Source organism: Zootoca vivipara, chromosome Z1 (assembly GCF_965207765.1).
Source record: "Zootoca vivipara chromosome Z1, rZooViv2.hap1.1, whole genome shotgun sequence".
NCBI lineage: Eukaryota > Metazoa > Chordata > Lepidosauria > Squamata > Lacertidae > Zootoca > Zootoca vivipara.
The window spans coordinates 39756749-39771548 of record NC_142583.1 but is presented as its reverse complement, the minus strand read 5'-3'; the positions used below and the strand labels follow the sequence as shown (position 1 = coordinate 39771548).

The following is a 14800-nucleotide window of genomic DNA, read 5'->3' as shown; positions in this document are numbered from 1 at the left end:
AATGATGGGGTTGCTTAATCGCAGCTATATTTTTGTTCAAAAGCTATCACAGTGGTTTATTATCGAAGTAATTTATCTCTTTCTCGCTGTATTTTAAAAATTAAACCCCACAAATAAATCTATTCTGCATTTAATTTATTATTATTATTTAATTTATTTCAATAAATTAAAGGGAGAGTCCCTTAAGTTATGCTACCCAAACAAAAGACAATTAAATTCTACTTAGAACACTAGATGCTGGATTTATTACCTCAGCTGCACTAAGATTAAAAACTCAGGACTACTGGCACGGATTCCTAGGATATAAGAACTTGGCTGAGAAATAAACAGTGAAATCTCAGTGAGCAGCTGATGACATTATGATCATGTGTTATGAATGATAATATTCTCCTGGCTCCACATCCATTGTTGTTTTTTGTTTTGCTTTAAATAAAATATACTTCATCTTTTGAAGCACTTTTGTGGTGGTTCAGCTGGTTTCTTTTTACTAGCCGTGCAGATTCAAAATGATCTCATCACATAGAATCTCATTATACTTTCCAAAATCGTTTGATAAAACTAGCTATGCTGTAGATAAACAACAATGGAAATGGTATGTTTCATCCACAGACCCTTGCCAACAGGGCTAGTTCATATATTCAAAAATTGGGACATTAATTCAAGGTATTAGATTTGGAATCCTTTTTCCTTTGGCCATGGGCTTGCAAGTGCCATAGCAACTATGGGAGATAACTTTCCATCCATTAGCAAGCTCTCATTGGCAAGCCTGTTTGGACAACACGGGAAAGCCAAACCATAGCTTACCAGGACTACATGGATGTGCTGCAGAGCCCACACCTGCTTTGGTCTTCCCCAACCCTTTTAGCTTAGTGTGGCAGGGCAGCTAAGCCAAGGTTTGGTGCAGCATATCATCCTGGTAAAACTCTTTCCCCCTTAACCAGGAACAAACAGAAAGGGCTGAAGCCAAGGGAAAGAAGAGTTTAACATCAAAGACAAAGATATCTTGATCATAATTAAGAGTTTGACAGACTTAGTGTAACTACACAAGCAAACACAAACCCTTATAAAGCATGAACCAAGCTTTTGAGTCCACAAAAGCTAGCCAAGGTGCTTCTGAGCTACAACTGAATTGCAGCAGTTGTGAAATGTCTCTGAACCTAGGGTAGTCAGGTTAGCGGCACATTTCAGCCACATTTCAAACTTATTTCTACTGTGATTTCCAATTACTGAGAGAAATTTATTTACTCCTTGTATCTGACTCAAGTCCCCTAATTATTATGCGGATTGTCTGCTAGGTGTATATTGGTCAAAATCTATAAGAGAGAGCTTGTTTTCTGGCAACACACTGGGTGGCCTTGGGCCAGTGATTGCCTCTTTAGCCTAACCTACTTCACAGGGTAATTGTGGGGATTAAATGAGGAGTGCAGAACCATGTGCGTCACCTTGACTTCCTTAAGAGAAAAAGGTGGGATATAAATGCAATAAACAAAGAAAAAAAGAAGTTAAACTACAGGCTGAATTGGCTCAATTCCAAACTGCAGCAGGACTGTAGGTCAATTATTCAAAATCTCAGCTGCTATGCTTGGAGGGACCAACAGTGTTTAGGAAATATAGGCTTGTTATCTCTGCAAGACACATATTTTAAATATCTGACCATTGTTGTTGTTTAGTCGTTTAGTCGTGTCCGACTCTTCGTGACCCCATGGACCATAGCACGCCAGGCACTCCTGTCTTGCACTGCCTCCCGTAGTTTGGTCAAACTCATGTTCGTAGCTTCGAGAACACTGTCCAACCACCTTGTCCTCTGTCGTCCCCTTCTCCTAGTGCCCTCAATCTTTCCCAACATCAGGGTCTTTTCCAAGGATTCTTCTCTTCTCATGAGGTGGCCAAAGTATTGGAGCCTCAGCTTCACGATCTGTCCTTCCAGGGAGCACTCAGGGCTGATTTCCTTAAGAATGGATAGGTTTGATCTTCTAGCAGTCCATGGGACTCTCAAGAGTCTCCTCCAGCACCATAATTCAAAAGCATCAATTCTTCGGCGATCAGCCTTCTTTATGGTCCAGCTCTCACTTCCATACATCACTACTGGGAAAACCATAGCTTTAACTATACGTACCTTTGTCGGCAAGGTGATGTCTCTGCTTTTTAAGATGCTGTCTAGGTTTGTCATTGCTTTTCTCCCAAGAAGCAGGCGTCTTTTAATTTCGTGACTGCTGTCACCATCTGCCGTGATCAAGGAGCCCAAGAAAGTAAAATCTCTCACTGCCTCCATTTCTTCCCCTTCTATTTGCCAGGAGGTGATGGGACCAGTGGCCATGATCTTGGTTTTTTTGATGTTGAGCTTCAGACCATATTTTGCGCTCTCCTCTTTCACCCTCATTAAAAGGTTCTTTAATTCCTCCTCACTTTCTGCCATCAAGGTTGTGTCATCTGCATATCTGAGGTTGTTGATATTTCTTCCGGCAATCTTAATTCCTGCTTGGGATTCATCTAGTCCAGCCTTTCGCATGATGAATTCTGCATATAAGTTAAATAAGCAGGGAGACAATATACAACCTTGTCGTACTCCTTTCCCAATTTTGAACCAATCAGTTGTTCCATATCCAGTTCTAACTGTAGCTTCTTGTCCCACATAGAGATTTCTCAGGAGACAGATGAGGTGATCAGGCACTCCCATTTCTTTAAGAACTTGCCATAGTTTGCTGTGGTCGACACAGTCAAAGGCTTTTGCATAGTCAATGAAGCAGAAGTAGACGTTTTTCTGGAACTCTCTAGCTTTCTCCATAATCCAGCGCATGTTTGCTATTTGGTCTCTGGTTCCTCTGCCCTTTCGAAATCCAGCTTGCACTTCTGGGAGTTCTCGGTCCACATACTGCCTAAGCCTGCCTTGTAGAATTTTAAGCATAACCTTGCTAGCGTGTGAAATGAGCGCAATTGTGCGGTAGTTGGAGCATTCTTTGGCACTGCCCTTCTTTGGAATTGGGATGTAGACTGATCTTCTCCAATCCTCTGGCCATTGCTGAGTTTTCCAAACTTGCTTGCATATTGGGTGTAGCACCTTAACAGCATCATCTTTTAAAATTTTAAATAGTTCAGCTGGAATATCATCACTTCCACTGGCTTTGTTATTAGCAGTGCTTTCTAAGGCCCATTTGACTTCACTCTCCAAGATGTCTGGCTCAAGGTCAGCAACCACACTACCTGGGGTGTACGAGACCTCCATATCTTTCGAAACAAAATTAAAAAATTCCTTCCAGTAGCACCTTAGAGACTAAGTTTGTCATTGGTGTGAGCTTTTGTGTGCATGCACATGTCAAAGCTATTTTTAGCCATCTCACCCCTTGCTTTTTCCTGTAAGACCAATGGGAGTCGTTAACAGTCGTCAACAGGTTTACCATACCTATCAGCCAATCACCCATTCCCACCACCCTTCTGAGTAATACCCCCTCCCCAACTCCTCACTATATATAAGAGTCTGGTGTCTTCTGTTTCAGTGTATCTGAAGAAGTGTGCATGCACATGAAAGCTCATACCAATGACAAACTTAGTTGGTCTCTAAGGTGCTACTGGAAGGAATTTTTTTAATTTTGTTCAGACTACGGCAGACCAACACAGCTACCTACCTGTTCAGACTTTATCGTGAGGCGAGCCAGTTACATCAGTTCTTGTCTCTCCTCAAGAACCACACAGACCTTTCATAGATACCTATGGAGTAACAACTTAAGCAAGTGATGCCCCTTTGCTCTCTGTCTACTTAAGGCTTGAATAACCTCTTCCTAGGTGTTGCTTTGAAGGTGTGGAGGGGACATCAAAAGTGGCTAACTCCCTTGCTGTCTCCTCTCCACCCCATGAACAATAAAAATGATGGATTTATTTGAAAATGACGAACCTCTGCTGCACACCCAACTTCTATCCTTGCTACCAGATACTAGAACACAGTTTTAAAGCTTTACATGTGGGTATTTAGAGACTTGCACGTCCTTCAGGCTCTCTCAGATCTTTGGCTGCTTTTGAAATGTTGGGCTCAACGAGACTTCCGTTTGGTCCATACTTCTAAACACAGGTCTGAGATATTTTTTCTTTTGTCCCACTGTTTTCCCCAGGAAAACCCACTGTTTACTGCTGAATCAGAGAAAATGTAAATTTAAGGGTGTGTGTGTGTGTGGATTGATGTGTGTTCCGATTCAGCGGTAAGCAGCAAATTTTCTTGGGAAAAGTATTGGGACACAGGAAAGAACTCTTGGACCTGTGCCCAGAAGTCATGGACCAAGTGGAAGAAATCATGGGACAAAGGGAAGTGTTGGATGAGCCCCATGTTTGCAGCAGTCTATTTGCAGGAAGGGCATCACCTTAGCCCAGGCAAACTTGGCCCTCCAGATGTTTTGGGACTACAACTCCCATCATCCCTGACCACTGGTCCTGTTAGATAGGGATGATGGGAGTTGTAGTCCAAAAACAGCTGGAGGGCTGAGTTTGCCAATGCCTGCCTTAGCCTACTGTAGAATCCTAGTTCAGGTCCTTTATGTGGGTTCTCAGAACACAACCCATTACATATGATCTCTGAAACAAATAGCCTCATTAACCTATTGTAATATTGCTCACTCCTGTGGGACATAATGTTTCCTAATAGATACTAACCCACATTTTGATCCATGAAATATATGCAACACAAAAAGTTACTAATGATTCATATATACTACTAAAAAATGAAGTTCAAAGAAAACGTCTATATATAAATATATATATATATATATATAGTGTTGCATCACTTCAGGCAGCACAGGTTTCTGGAAAGGAGCAGCAAAAAGGCAAGATCATCAGAGGCACTCCACTTCCTCTAACATGCCCATTACCTTTCTAACATTTTGTTCCTTTCATTTTCATTTTAAAAAGATCACATTTTCATAACACACACACACAGAGAGAAAATATATTATTTTAATTTTAAGATTCTAGCTTTATATATGAATAGCAGTAAAAACCAAAATGTCTCGAGATAAAAATAAAATAGTTATGAGCATCTATGAGATTAACCATTGATACTTCATTCCGACTCTTAGTCACTACTTCATAACTCACTTGGAGCTTGAGCTTCATATATTAAGAGTGATCAAGAACAATGCCAAAGGCCTTTAAGCTTTAGAGATTTTTTTTTAAAAAAAAGCCAAACATGTAAGCATGTGTCCCCAGCCCCCTATCTACTTCCAGAATTGTAAACAATAACAATAAACTGTTCAAGACACTGAAATGCAGTGTATAAACACAATAACTCTCGGTATGTATGGCCAGCTACTGCTGCAATTCCCGTCTTTCAATACATATACAAAAGTAAATACATTACAGGCAAAGCAGAACAGATGGGAAATGCATACACCGTATCACCTGGATGCAGTGATAAATTACAGCACAGGTCAAAGCTAACTGCTAGTAAGGAATTTAATTACGGCTGCAATAATGGTCTGCATGAGGGACAATAAACCAAAGCTGAAACCAGGCAAGTCAGAGGTATTTTGGGTGTATGGTTCATCAAATGAGTGATGTAAATCCTGTGGTAGTCGGGGTTGTATTCCTCATGAAGCAACAGGTTTGTAGCTTGGGGGCACCCATTGATTCATCTTTCACCCACTGGAAGTGCAGGATGCTTCTGCAACAATAAGTACGTGTACTTTTACCAGCTTAGGCTGGTATGTCAGTTGTAAACCTTACCTAGAAAGACATAAGCCTGCCCTCAGTTACCTATGCATTGGAAATGTCCAAGTTAGGCTCCTGCATGTGCTAGTTAGCCATTAGTGCAGAATGCACTAGATTACTAAAAGGGACTGAGGATTATTATTACATTATGCCTCTGTTATGTCAGGGACAATGGCTCTCAGTCTGTTTCCTGGTTCAGTTCAAAGGTTCTGGTCTTTGCACTACAGGGTTTAGGACCAAGACACTTAAAGGACTGCCTGTCTCAGATGTACCTAGCCATACATTAGGTCTTCAGTGAAGGGCCTGCTGCAGGTATCTCCACCACTTGAGGTGAAGCAGGTACCCACCAGAGAGGACTTTTCAGTGGTGGTACCCCTGAAGGCGGTGAAGGTCCTATGTGAGTGCCTGGAGGCGGTTGGAGGATGGATGGTGGCTAACAGATTGAGATTGAATCCCGACAAGACAGAAGTACTGTTTGTGGGGGACAGGAGGCGGGCAGTCGTGGAGGATTCCCTGGTCCTGAATGGGGTAACTGTGCCCCTGAAGGACCAGGTGCGCAGCCTGGGAGTCATTTTGGACTCACAGCTGTCCATGGAGGCGCAGGACAATTCTGTGTCCAGGGCAGATGTTTATCAGCTCCATCTGGTACGCAGGCTGAGACCCTACCTGCCCGCAGACTGTCTCGCCAGAGTGGTGCATGCTCTAGTTATCTCTCACTTGGACTACTGCAATGTTGGGCTACCTTTGAAGGTCACCTGGAAACTACAACTAACCCAGAATGCGGCAGCTAGACTGGTGACTGGGAGCAGCCGCTGAAACCACATAACACTGGTCCTGAAAGACCTACATTGGCTCCCAGTACGTTTCCGAGCACAATTCAAAGTGTTGGTGCTGACCTTTAAAGCCCTAAATGGCCTCGGTCCAGTATACCTGAAGCAGCGTCTCCTCCCCCATTGTTCTGCCCAGACACTGAGGTCCAGTGCCGAGGGCCTTCTGATGGTTCCCTCGCTACGAGAAGCCAAGTTACAGGGAACCAGGCAGAGGGCCTTCTCGGTAGTGGCACCCACCCTGTGGAATGCCCTCCCACCAGAGGTCAAAGAGAACAACAATTACCAGACCTTTAGAAGGCATCTCAAGGCAGCCCTGTTTAGGGAAGCTTTTAATGTTTGATGGATTTCTGTATTTTAATATTTTGTTGGAAGCCACCCAGAGTGGCTGGGGGAACCTGGCCAGATGGGCGGGGTATAAATAAACTATTATATTATTATTATTATTATTATTATTATTATTATTATTAATCATGCCCAAATAAGTTGTACCCAAAGAGGTTCATCTGGAAAGCTTGTAGTGGCAAAAACCTTTTCATTTTCCTAAGTTTTTAACATACATTTTTAATCTGGCTGGCTGTTTTATGATGCTTTTGTGGCTTTGTGGCCTTTTAGTTTATTATGTTTCATTTATATTTACAGTTTAATTGTGTTATTACCTATAATGAATGAATGAATAAAAACTTCTAACTCTCTTAGAATTAACATATCATCAGAATGGATCGAGTTCTTGTATGGTGCTAATTTATGGAAATATGATTCAATATGAAGTTGAATATTACCCAGGAGCCAGGTCGCTGAAAAACACTGGCTCATAAACGGGTTCTTGTTAGAAACCATATGAGCATGGGGGCCCAACTCCTTCTCATAATTATATACATGTAGCATATACGTAGCATAGAACATTAATTATTTCCATCATTATAGACTTAGCACACATACCTGCGTTTAATAAAGGTAAATTGTCTTTACTACTGGTGTTTTCTGGAGATGTACACTCATAAACCAAGGCACACTACAAAACAAAAGTTAAAACATTTAGAATGTTATGAGAGGATTCATCATATAAAGTATAAAAGAGTCATAAAACACACTGAAATTGGCACAACACACAGCAAGTGTACTCCAGCCCTCTTCAGGTGTGAGGGCAACAAGTGATCATGTGTGCATATAAAGTGAGTAGCAGATCAGGACCGTGCATGCTGGTTCCACTTCAACATTTCCTTTGCTCGCCAGCCCTACCCCTTCACTCCCAAACTTTGCACAAAGATCTGAAGGGTGAATGTAAGTACATTAAACTAGAAGCACTTATAAGCCTCCTAGTGATTGGAAAACCTGGCAAGGCAGTTCAGCAACTGAACTCATAAACTTTCTCAGATAAATTACATCAGGCTCCATTACTGTGCTACAAAATGTTCCATTCAAAGCATCCAAAGCCCTCCACTATGGAGCTATAAGAAGGGTACAGTACTTTGAAATAGGCATTCAGAGATGCATTCATTTTATCTTGTTTCACCAGTCCCTCATTGTTACAGTGTCATGGCTCCATTTGTTCCCAATCCTTAAAAAAAAACAAAAAACTCCATCCCCTCAGCCTCCTGGGCTAATTCATAGCTCACATTCATTTTCCTCCTTATTCACTGAAGAAAGCATGTTTTCAAAAAGTAATTGGCAGGATAAGTGACCTCACTTATGTTGTTGAAGTATATCCTGGGAATCAACATGTTGGGGCTTGATCATGATTTCCCCTATTACATTGTCTGAAAGATAATCTTCTTAAACCAATTTAAAAACATTATGTTTTTACCTACATAAAGCTGCTGTGTCAACTCAGGAGCACGAAGGAGATGGCAGCCAATTGTCTGAGAGAAAGACAACTGTCCATAACTTTCTTGCTATTGTATCAATCACAGAGGTGCATCTTAAATCAAGTAGAATGTTCCCTAAAACAGGAAGAACTGGAATTACCCACTTCCTAGGGCTGGGGTAAAATGCTCACATCCCTTTCCCAGCCTCATTTATATACCGTGAAAGTCAGAAAGGCATTCAGTGATTGGGGGCTAGGGGAGAATTCAACAACATTCCTGCTAGCCAATTTTAAGTGCCAAAACTAGAGACTGATTATTCTGTCAATTTTGGAGTCTTGTTTTTCCCAAATCTTAAATTTACTTCACCCCATTTCCACTTAAATTTACTATTAAAAGAAGTTCACACAAAAATGCGGGTGTACTTTCATGTGTATTTCTTACAATATATGTACACAGGGTTCGAAACTCCCATTGTTCTAGGCGCATTTTGCGACAGGGAAGAATATCAGCGCAAGCAGTTTCTGAGCTCTGGCCGCGGTACTGCACCTAAGATTTCAGATTAAACCTGCAGAGTGGAAGGAAATGAGGACCTTCTTCTGCCTCCCCACTTCCAACGACTCTCTGAACACTGGAGAAGAGACCCTCTTAAAAATATTAGTGGGGTGGACAGGCAAAGGACTAGACCATGTGAAAAATGAACATAATATTTTAGCTGCAGTTCATTCATTTTCAGCTTTGTATTCTTGTTATTTTAAAAATCCACCTAGACATTCCGTTGTTGTGCCCATAGCCTATGTTTAAGGTGCCATTTAGCTCCTAGCTTTCATATACAGTATTAGTTTCTAACACTGTATGTACATATATATGCAATGTTGTCAATTTATGCAACATTTTTACAAGTGATTTCCCACTATTAGAATGCATTTTTGTGCATGATCTTCACTGATTATTTTTATTTTTGTATGCATTCTTTGGTTGGCCGTTACAAAATTCAGTGACATGTTAATTTCAAAGGAGAGCTGTGTTTTGGGTATTGGTTCAGGAAGTGCAAATTTGCTCAGTGAATTTCTCTCCCATCCCTACCTACAATCCCCATTGAAACAGAATTAAATATTGAAAACACTATTGCTGCTAATTCTGTAAAACAGGAAGCAAAGATAAACAAGTGAATCCAGGAAGACGAATTAATTGCCATGTTTTCTCCCCACCCCCCTTGCATTCAATGTGAAAGTTTTGGGCACATGATAAATTTCTACTGCATCTTTCTATTAAGATTGACATCTTACCTGCAATTCATTATATGGAATTGAACACAATTCATTTCAGATCAAAGGTAACAGTAACAAAGAAAAGAATCAGAGGTACATGTTTCAAAGGAGGGTTATTGTTACAAAAAACCAGAAGTGGATTACTCAGATTACTCTGAGTGCGTCACATATATTTTTCATTAGTTCAGGAGCACCATGTTGCTATGCTATCAACTGAAAATCATTGTCATTACAATTAGAGATTTCTTCCAGACTTGTATTTTCTAGGACAGAAATGATTTTTAGGCAGGTTCACAACGCTTGTTTCAAATACTGTACGGTGAACATTGCTCACATACACACTCCATTTTTTTTAACCACTTCAATTTTAATTTGAGCCAGAGAAGAAATGTTCCATTCTCACTTAGCGCAATGCCTCAAAATATTCAACAGAGTTGTTATATTTTTTGGTCCAAATATGGATAATCATAAGGCGAGTCTTTTTTCAAATTAGTAAAGGAATCATTTGAAAAATTAAACTGATTCTTCATCAGAATCCTGGAAGCAAAGCACTCCTACCAAAACTGAACCTCAGCTAGCTGACAATTTTTTCTTTAGAAGACTATTATTTAAAGCTTGCTTTCTGTACTGAGTAGCACTTGAGAGGGGTGGAAAACAGGGACGCAACCTATCCAAATTTCTCACACTGAACTAATTATGCTTGATTGATTTTTAAATTAGTAATTTTGATCTAACAAAATGTGAGTTAAAGTTCTGTAACAAAACTGTTCCATTTCAGTGTATTTTTAGTTAGGAGAGTTGAACACTCGGCCTCATGCTTTATTCTATAGAGTAGTTCCTTCATTTTAATTTGCAAATGCAAACTTAAAAGTCTACTGTGACCATACTAATACATAGGCATCTGGCATATCTGATCATTCTAATTTAATTTGTGCACTGAGCTGGGTTCCTACCTTTTGTCCCTGCACATCTGTTGTGATGTGATCTGCCTCCCCATTCTCTGCCTCCCCCATCTTCACAAGGCTGACATCTATAGTGCCAAATGTTTTCCCACCATCCGTACTCCTGAAAAAAAAATGGAGAGAGGGAGGGAAGATTTAATTTTTTGCTCGTGTGGCAGTAACTAATTACATCCATTTCCTTCAGTCTGAAAACTAGTGGACAAATCGTTATTTGCAACGGCTGCTTTAAAAGATGAACCTACACTGTATACATTTTGAAATTCTGCGAAAGGTGAAAAAGTAAGGCTCACTGTATCCAGCCTCACTTTTAGAATTTATAATCCCATATCACATTATTGTACGGATCGGAACAGAAGAAAAAACACTAACATCACAAATGTTATCAGCAGCAACTAACTACATTTCTGTCTCTACAAGGGTGGAGTTAAGATGCAGTATTGAAGGAACTTGTACTGTAATTTGTAAGTTACTGACTCAGAAACCCCCCAACTGTAATTTGGTCTGCATGGTTTCAGAATGTATATCAGAAGTAATTAATTTATAAAAGAAATGAACACTTAAAAAAAAACATAAACCGATGTTTAAATCTCAGCAGTCATTTTCTGTAGTACAATGCAATATGCTCCAGACAACTGGATGGAATTCAACCGGTGCCTAAAAGACAGTAATAAAAGTTGTATTGCAGCTATATCATTCAGCAGGGAGTTCCACAGTCTGGGTGCCACAATGAAAAGTTCCTGTTTGGTAGCCATCCATTGTTCCTTAGCTGGCAGTAGCAACCAGAGAACCACCTTTAGAGAAAATATTAACAAAACAGGCAGGTTCCTGCAGGAGAAGGCAGTCCTTCGGATACCAAGGAGAATACAGAATTTCAATGTTATAAATAGAGAGGGTGCATTTCCCTGTGGGCAAGACCAACATCAGATTTTAAAGCAGAAATCACATCTACATTTTTGCCATAATTTGATTTCATGGCATCATGATGCACACTATGCACACAGAAATCAGTCCTCCACATTAAACACAATCAATTAACATATGGAAGAGTTTTCCAAAATCTGAACCTATAAGGTGGGTTGTAATGCTATTACACAACACCATAGGCAGGAATAAGAGATGACAGCTCTGGACTTCTGCGGATCTCTTAGCCCAGCATCCCTGACTGGTAGCATATGATAAAGGACTAAATCTCACCAGTTAATCTGTAATAGCAAATCATGAATATTACATTTTGGCTTCCTACTTCTGTTTTAAACTATTATGGAAAGTCCCCCTTTAATTTGTATTATTGACCTTATTATACCTCTCTGCCTCCCTCCCTTCACAACTAGCACTAATAAAAGAGGCTTCACTAACCAAGCAATCTGTTTGTGCAAGGAGAATGTGAATATGCAAAAACAAAGAGTGGTTGCTAGCTCACATATACCTTTAAAAATCCCAGTTGCCACAACAGATGCATTGGTCAAAACTGTCAGTTTACAGCAGATTATAATGTTTTGATGAAATTGCTTAACTTCTGACTCATTGCCAGTTTGCATTAAATATTCAGCTATTAAACTATGGATTACAGACTGTCACAGGTTTAATCCTGTCGGTTGCTATGAATTTCAGATGCAATGAAGCTGTATGTAGCCTGCCAATCATATACCATAAGGCTACAAATGCAATCTTCTCTCTGTTTCTCTTTTGCAGCAAACACATCCACTCCCAAAAAACAGAATAAGTAATTTATTTAACAAGGAACAACTTAGATGTTCATGATTTATTGATCAAGAAGTTCACAAGGCATTACCAGAAGTGATGTGATTAGAGTACACTTAGAACCGTAACGTAAATTTAGATAAGTCATGTATGTGAGATATACCATAACTTTTGAATCACCTTCATAATGGTTTTATGCTGATAGGTTATATTTTTATTTTCATTTATAGACTTTTGAGATTTCTGTCTACTGTCATTGCTATCCTCATGCATGAAAACAATCAAGAAGTATATGGTAAAGCAAAGCAGAAATATGGTCATTGCCCATATGAATTGTTCGAAGAGTTATTCTGCAGGTTGTAAAGCTGTATTAGATCTAATCAGTCAATGCAACTGAGAAAAGCCATCATCTAGGATACTTAGAAAAAAAAACACCTGCAAATTCACCTTGTCTTTTTATTGTCTGAGATTGTTCCCATTGTTTGATGCTGTTTTAAGAGTCCAAGCGTACTGAGAACAAGTTCTACACAGCTATGGAATGGAATGGAATAAATACTTGGTTCAGTACTGTGGCTCATAAATAGCCTATTTCCCATTGGAAAGCAGGGCTCCCTACCTTGTGAAATGAGGAAAAAGACAGATTTATCAATACAGAACCAAATCTCAGTTGTAAGTGAAGGAGGGAAGAAAATGAACATATCAGCAAGCAGGAAGATGTGTTGGTGGAACAGAAATATTTAATTCTTCACTGGACTCCATTTTAGCTTAATCTCATTTTCACACAAGCAGGGCTTGCACCCTCCCAGATGCCTTCATTTTTTGCTGCTTGTAAGAATTTTCTGTGTTGAGTTTTCCACAGACTTTTTGTACAGCTCTGATTAATCTTTGTTACCACTTTTGGAAGAGTTTATTTTCCCCTTAATCAGAACTGTTCCTTGTGATTTTTACACACAGCTACCTTTTCTGTGTTTTTTTTCTCCTGCATTTTAGCTGGTTGCAGGCCTGAAAGTAACACAGAATTCTTTGTCGCAACTATAAACGAGAATTTGACAATCTCTTTTGCTGGCTTTGCAGTTATTCAGACTTTCAACAGGAATTGTGTTTGCTTTTGCAGCTGTTTCCTCGGGGCTTTAATCTCTCTCAAGGGAGGATGGGCACTCAATGCTAAAGTCTGCTTTCCCCCTTCACCACAATTAAGTTACTATCTAAAGTCTCTGAATCAAAGTTGCCCGCAAGCTCATGGAGCAACACAACAAACACAGCCCCTCCCCTAAGATGCTCATTTAATACTTGGTGGCCAAAACAAAACAAAATTGCATCGTCCAACACTTTCTTCAGCTTGCTTAATCATTTCCTTCAATTCTTTTTCCATTACAGCCTTTGATTGTTCAATCTCAGCCAAATAATACTATGTGATTTTTTCTTAGCTTCACCTGCCTCATTCAGAAATCTGTGCAACCCCTATAAAACATGAGTAAATTTATTGTGATTTCTCCTCCTATTTACTAGCAATACTCAGACCTGTGCAGAGGTGGGGGTGGGGAGGTGAGTACACTTGCCCTGAGTCTAAGTAGGCTAAGCTGGTTGAGGGGCCCTGACAGGGACCAGCTGATTCCCCCCCCCCCGTAATTTTATTCAAACAGGACTTCCACCCCAGGCCTCAGACAAGCTCTGCACAGACCTGGTAATACTCTTGTATAATTTAGACCTACATTGGCTCCCAGTACATTTACGAACGTCTCCACCCCCATCGTTCAACCTGGACACTGAGGTCCAGCGCCGAGGGCCTTCCGGCGGTTCCCTCACCTCATGAAGCGAAGTTATAGGGAACCAGGCAGAGGGCCGGCTTGGTAGTGGCGCCCGCCCTGTGGAATGCCCTCCCATCAGATGTCAAAGATATAAACAACTATCTGACTTTTAGAAGACATCTGAAGGCAGCCCTGCTAAGGGAGGTTTTTAGTGACTGATGTTTTAATGTATTTTTAATCTTTTGTTGGAAGCCGCCCAGAGTGGTTGGGGAAACCCATCCAGATGGGCGGGATATAAATAATAATAATAATAATAATTATTATAATTATAATTATAATTATAATTATAATTATAATTATCATTATTATTATTTGTGGAATCTCTCTTCCATATTAGCTTGCTGCTCTTTTGCCTTCTTCAATTCCACCAAAATCTGCCACATATCTGTTGATTTCCTTTAGACTATTTCAGTCCACTGACTCACCCTTCCACCTAATACAGCTCTTTCTTCCTTCCAGCTTACATGCAAGCCCTAAAATTTCACTCCCTTTTCCCCAAACAAGAACCTGGAGAACAAGATTCCTGAAGCAATGAATCACTTTACAGTGGTACCTCGGGTTACAAACGCTTCAGGTTACAAACGCTTCATGTTACAGACTCCGCTAACCCAGAAATAGTACCTTGGGTTAAGAAATTTGCTTCAGGATGAGAACAGAAATCGGCTAAAGTGGTGCTTCAGGTTAAGAACAGTTTTAGGTTAAGAACGGACCTACGGAACGAATTAAGTTCTTAAC

The 14800-nt window shown here is 40.2% G+C and overlaps 1 protein-coding gene across 15 annotated transcripts in view; it reads right to left on the bottom strand.

The window, feature by feature from the left end:
- The window catches only part of INPP4B (inositol polyphosphate-4-phosphatase type II B), a 267679-nt gene that overhangs the window by 84120 nt on the left and 168759 nt on the right, over positions 1–14800 (bottom strand). For 14 of the 15 annotated variants that reach the window (XR_015947735.1, XM_088660294.1, XM_088660300.1 and 11 more), the window contains 2 exons: positions 10548–10659; positions 7461–7533 (listed from right to left, as the gene is read on the bottom strand). Coding sequence is in view for 13 of the 15 variants with exons in the window: in XM_088660294.1 (XP_088516420.1) it covers positions 7461–7533; positions 10548–10659 (185 nt within the window). In the remaining 2 variants the exon portion in view is untranslated. The other variant, XM_088660304.1, reaches the window with a different exon arrangement.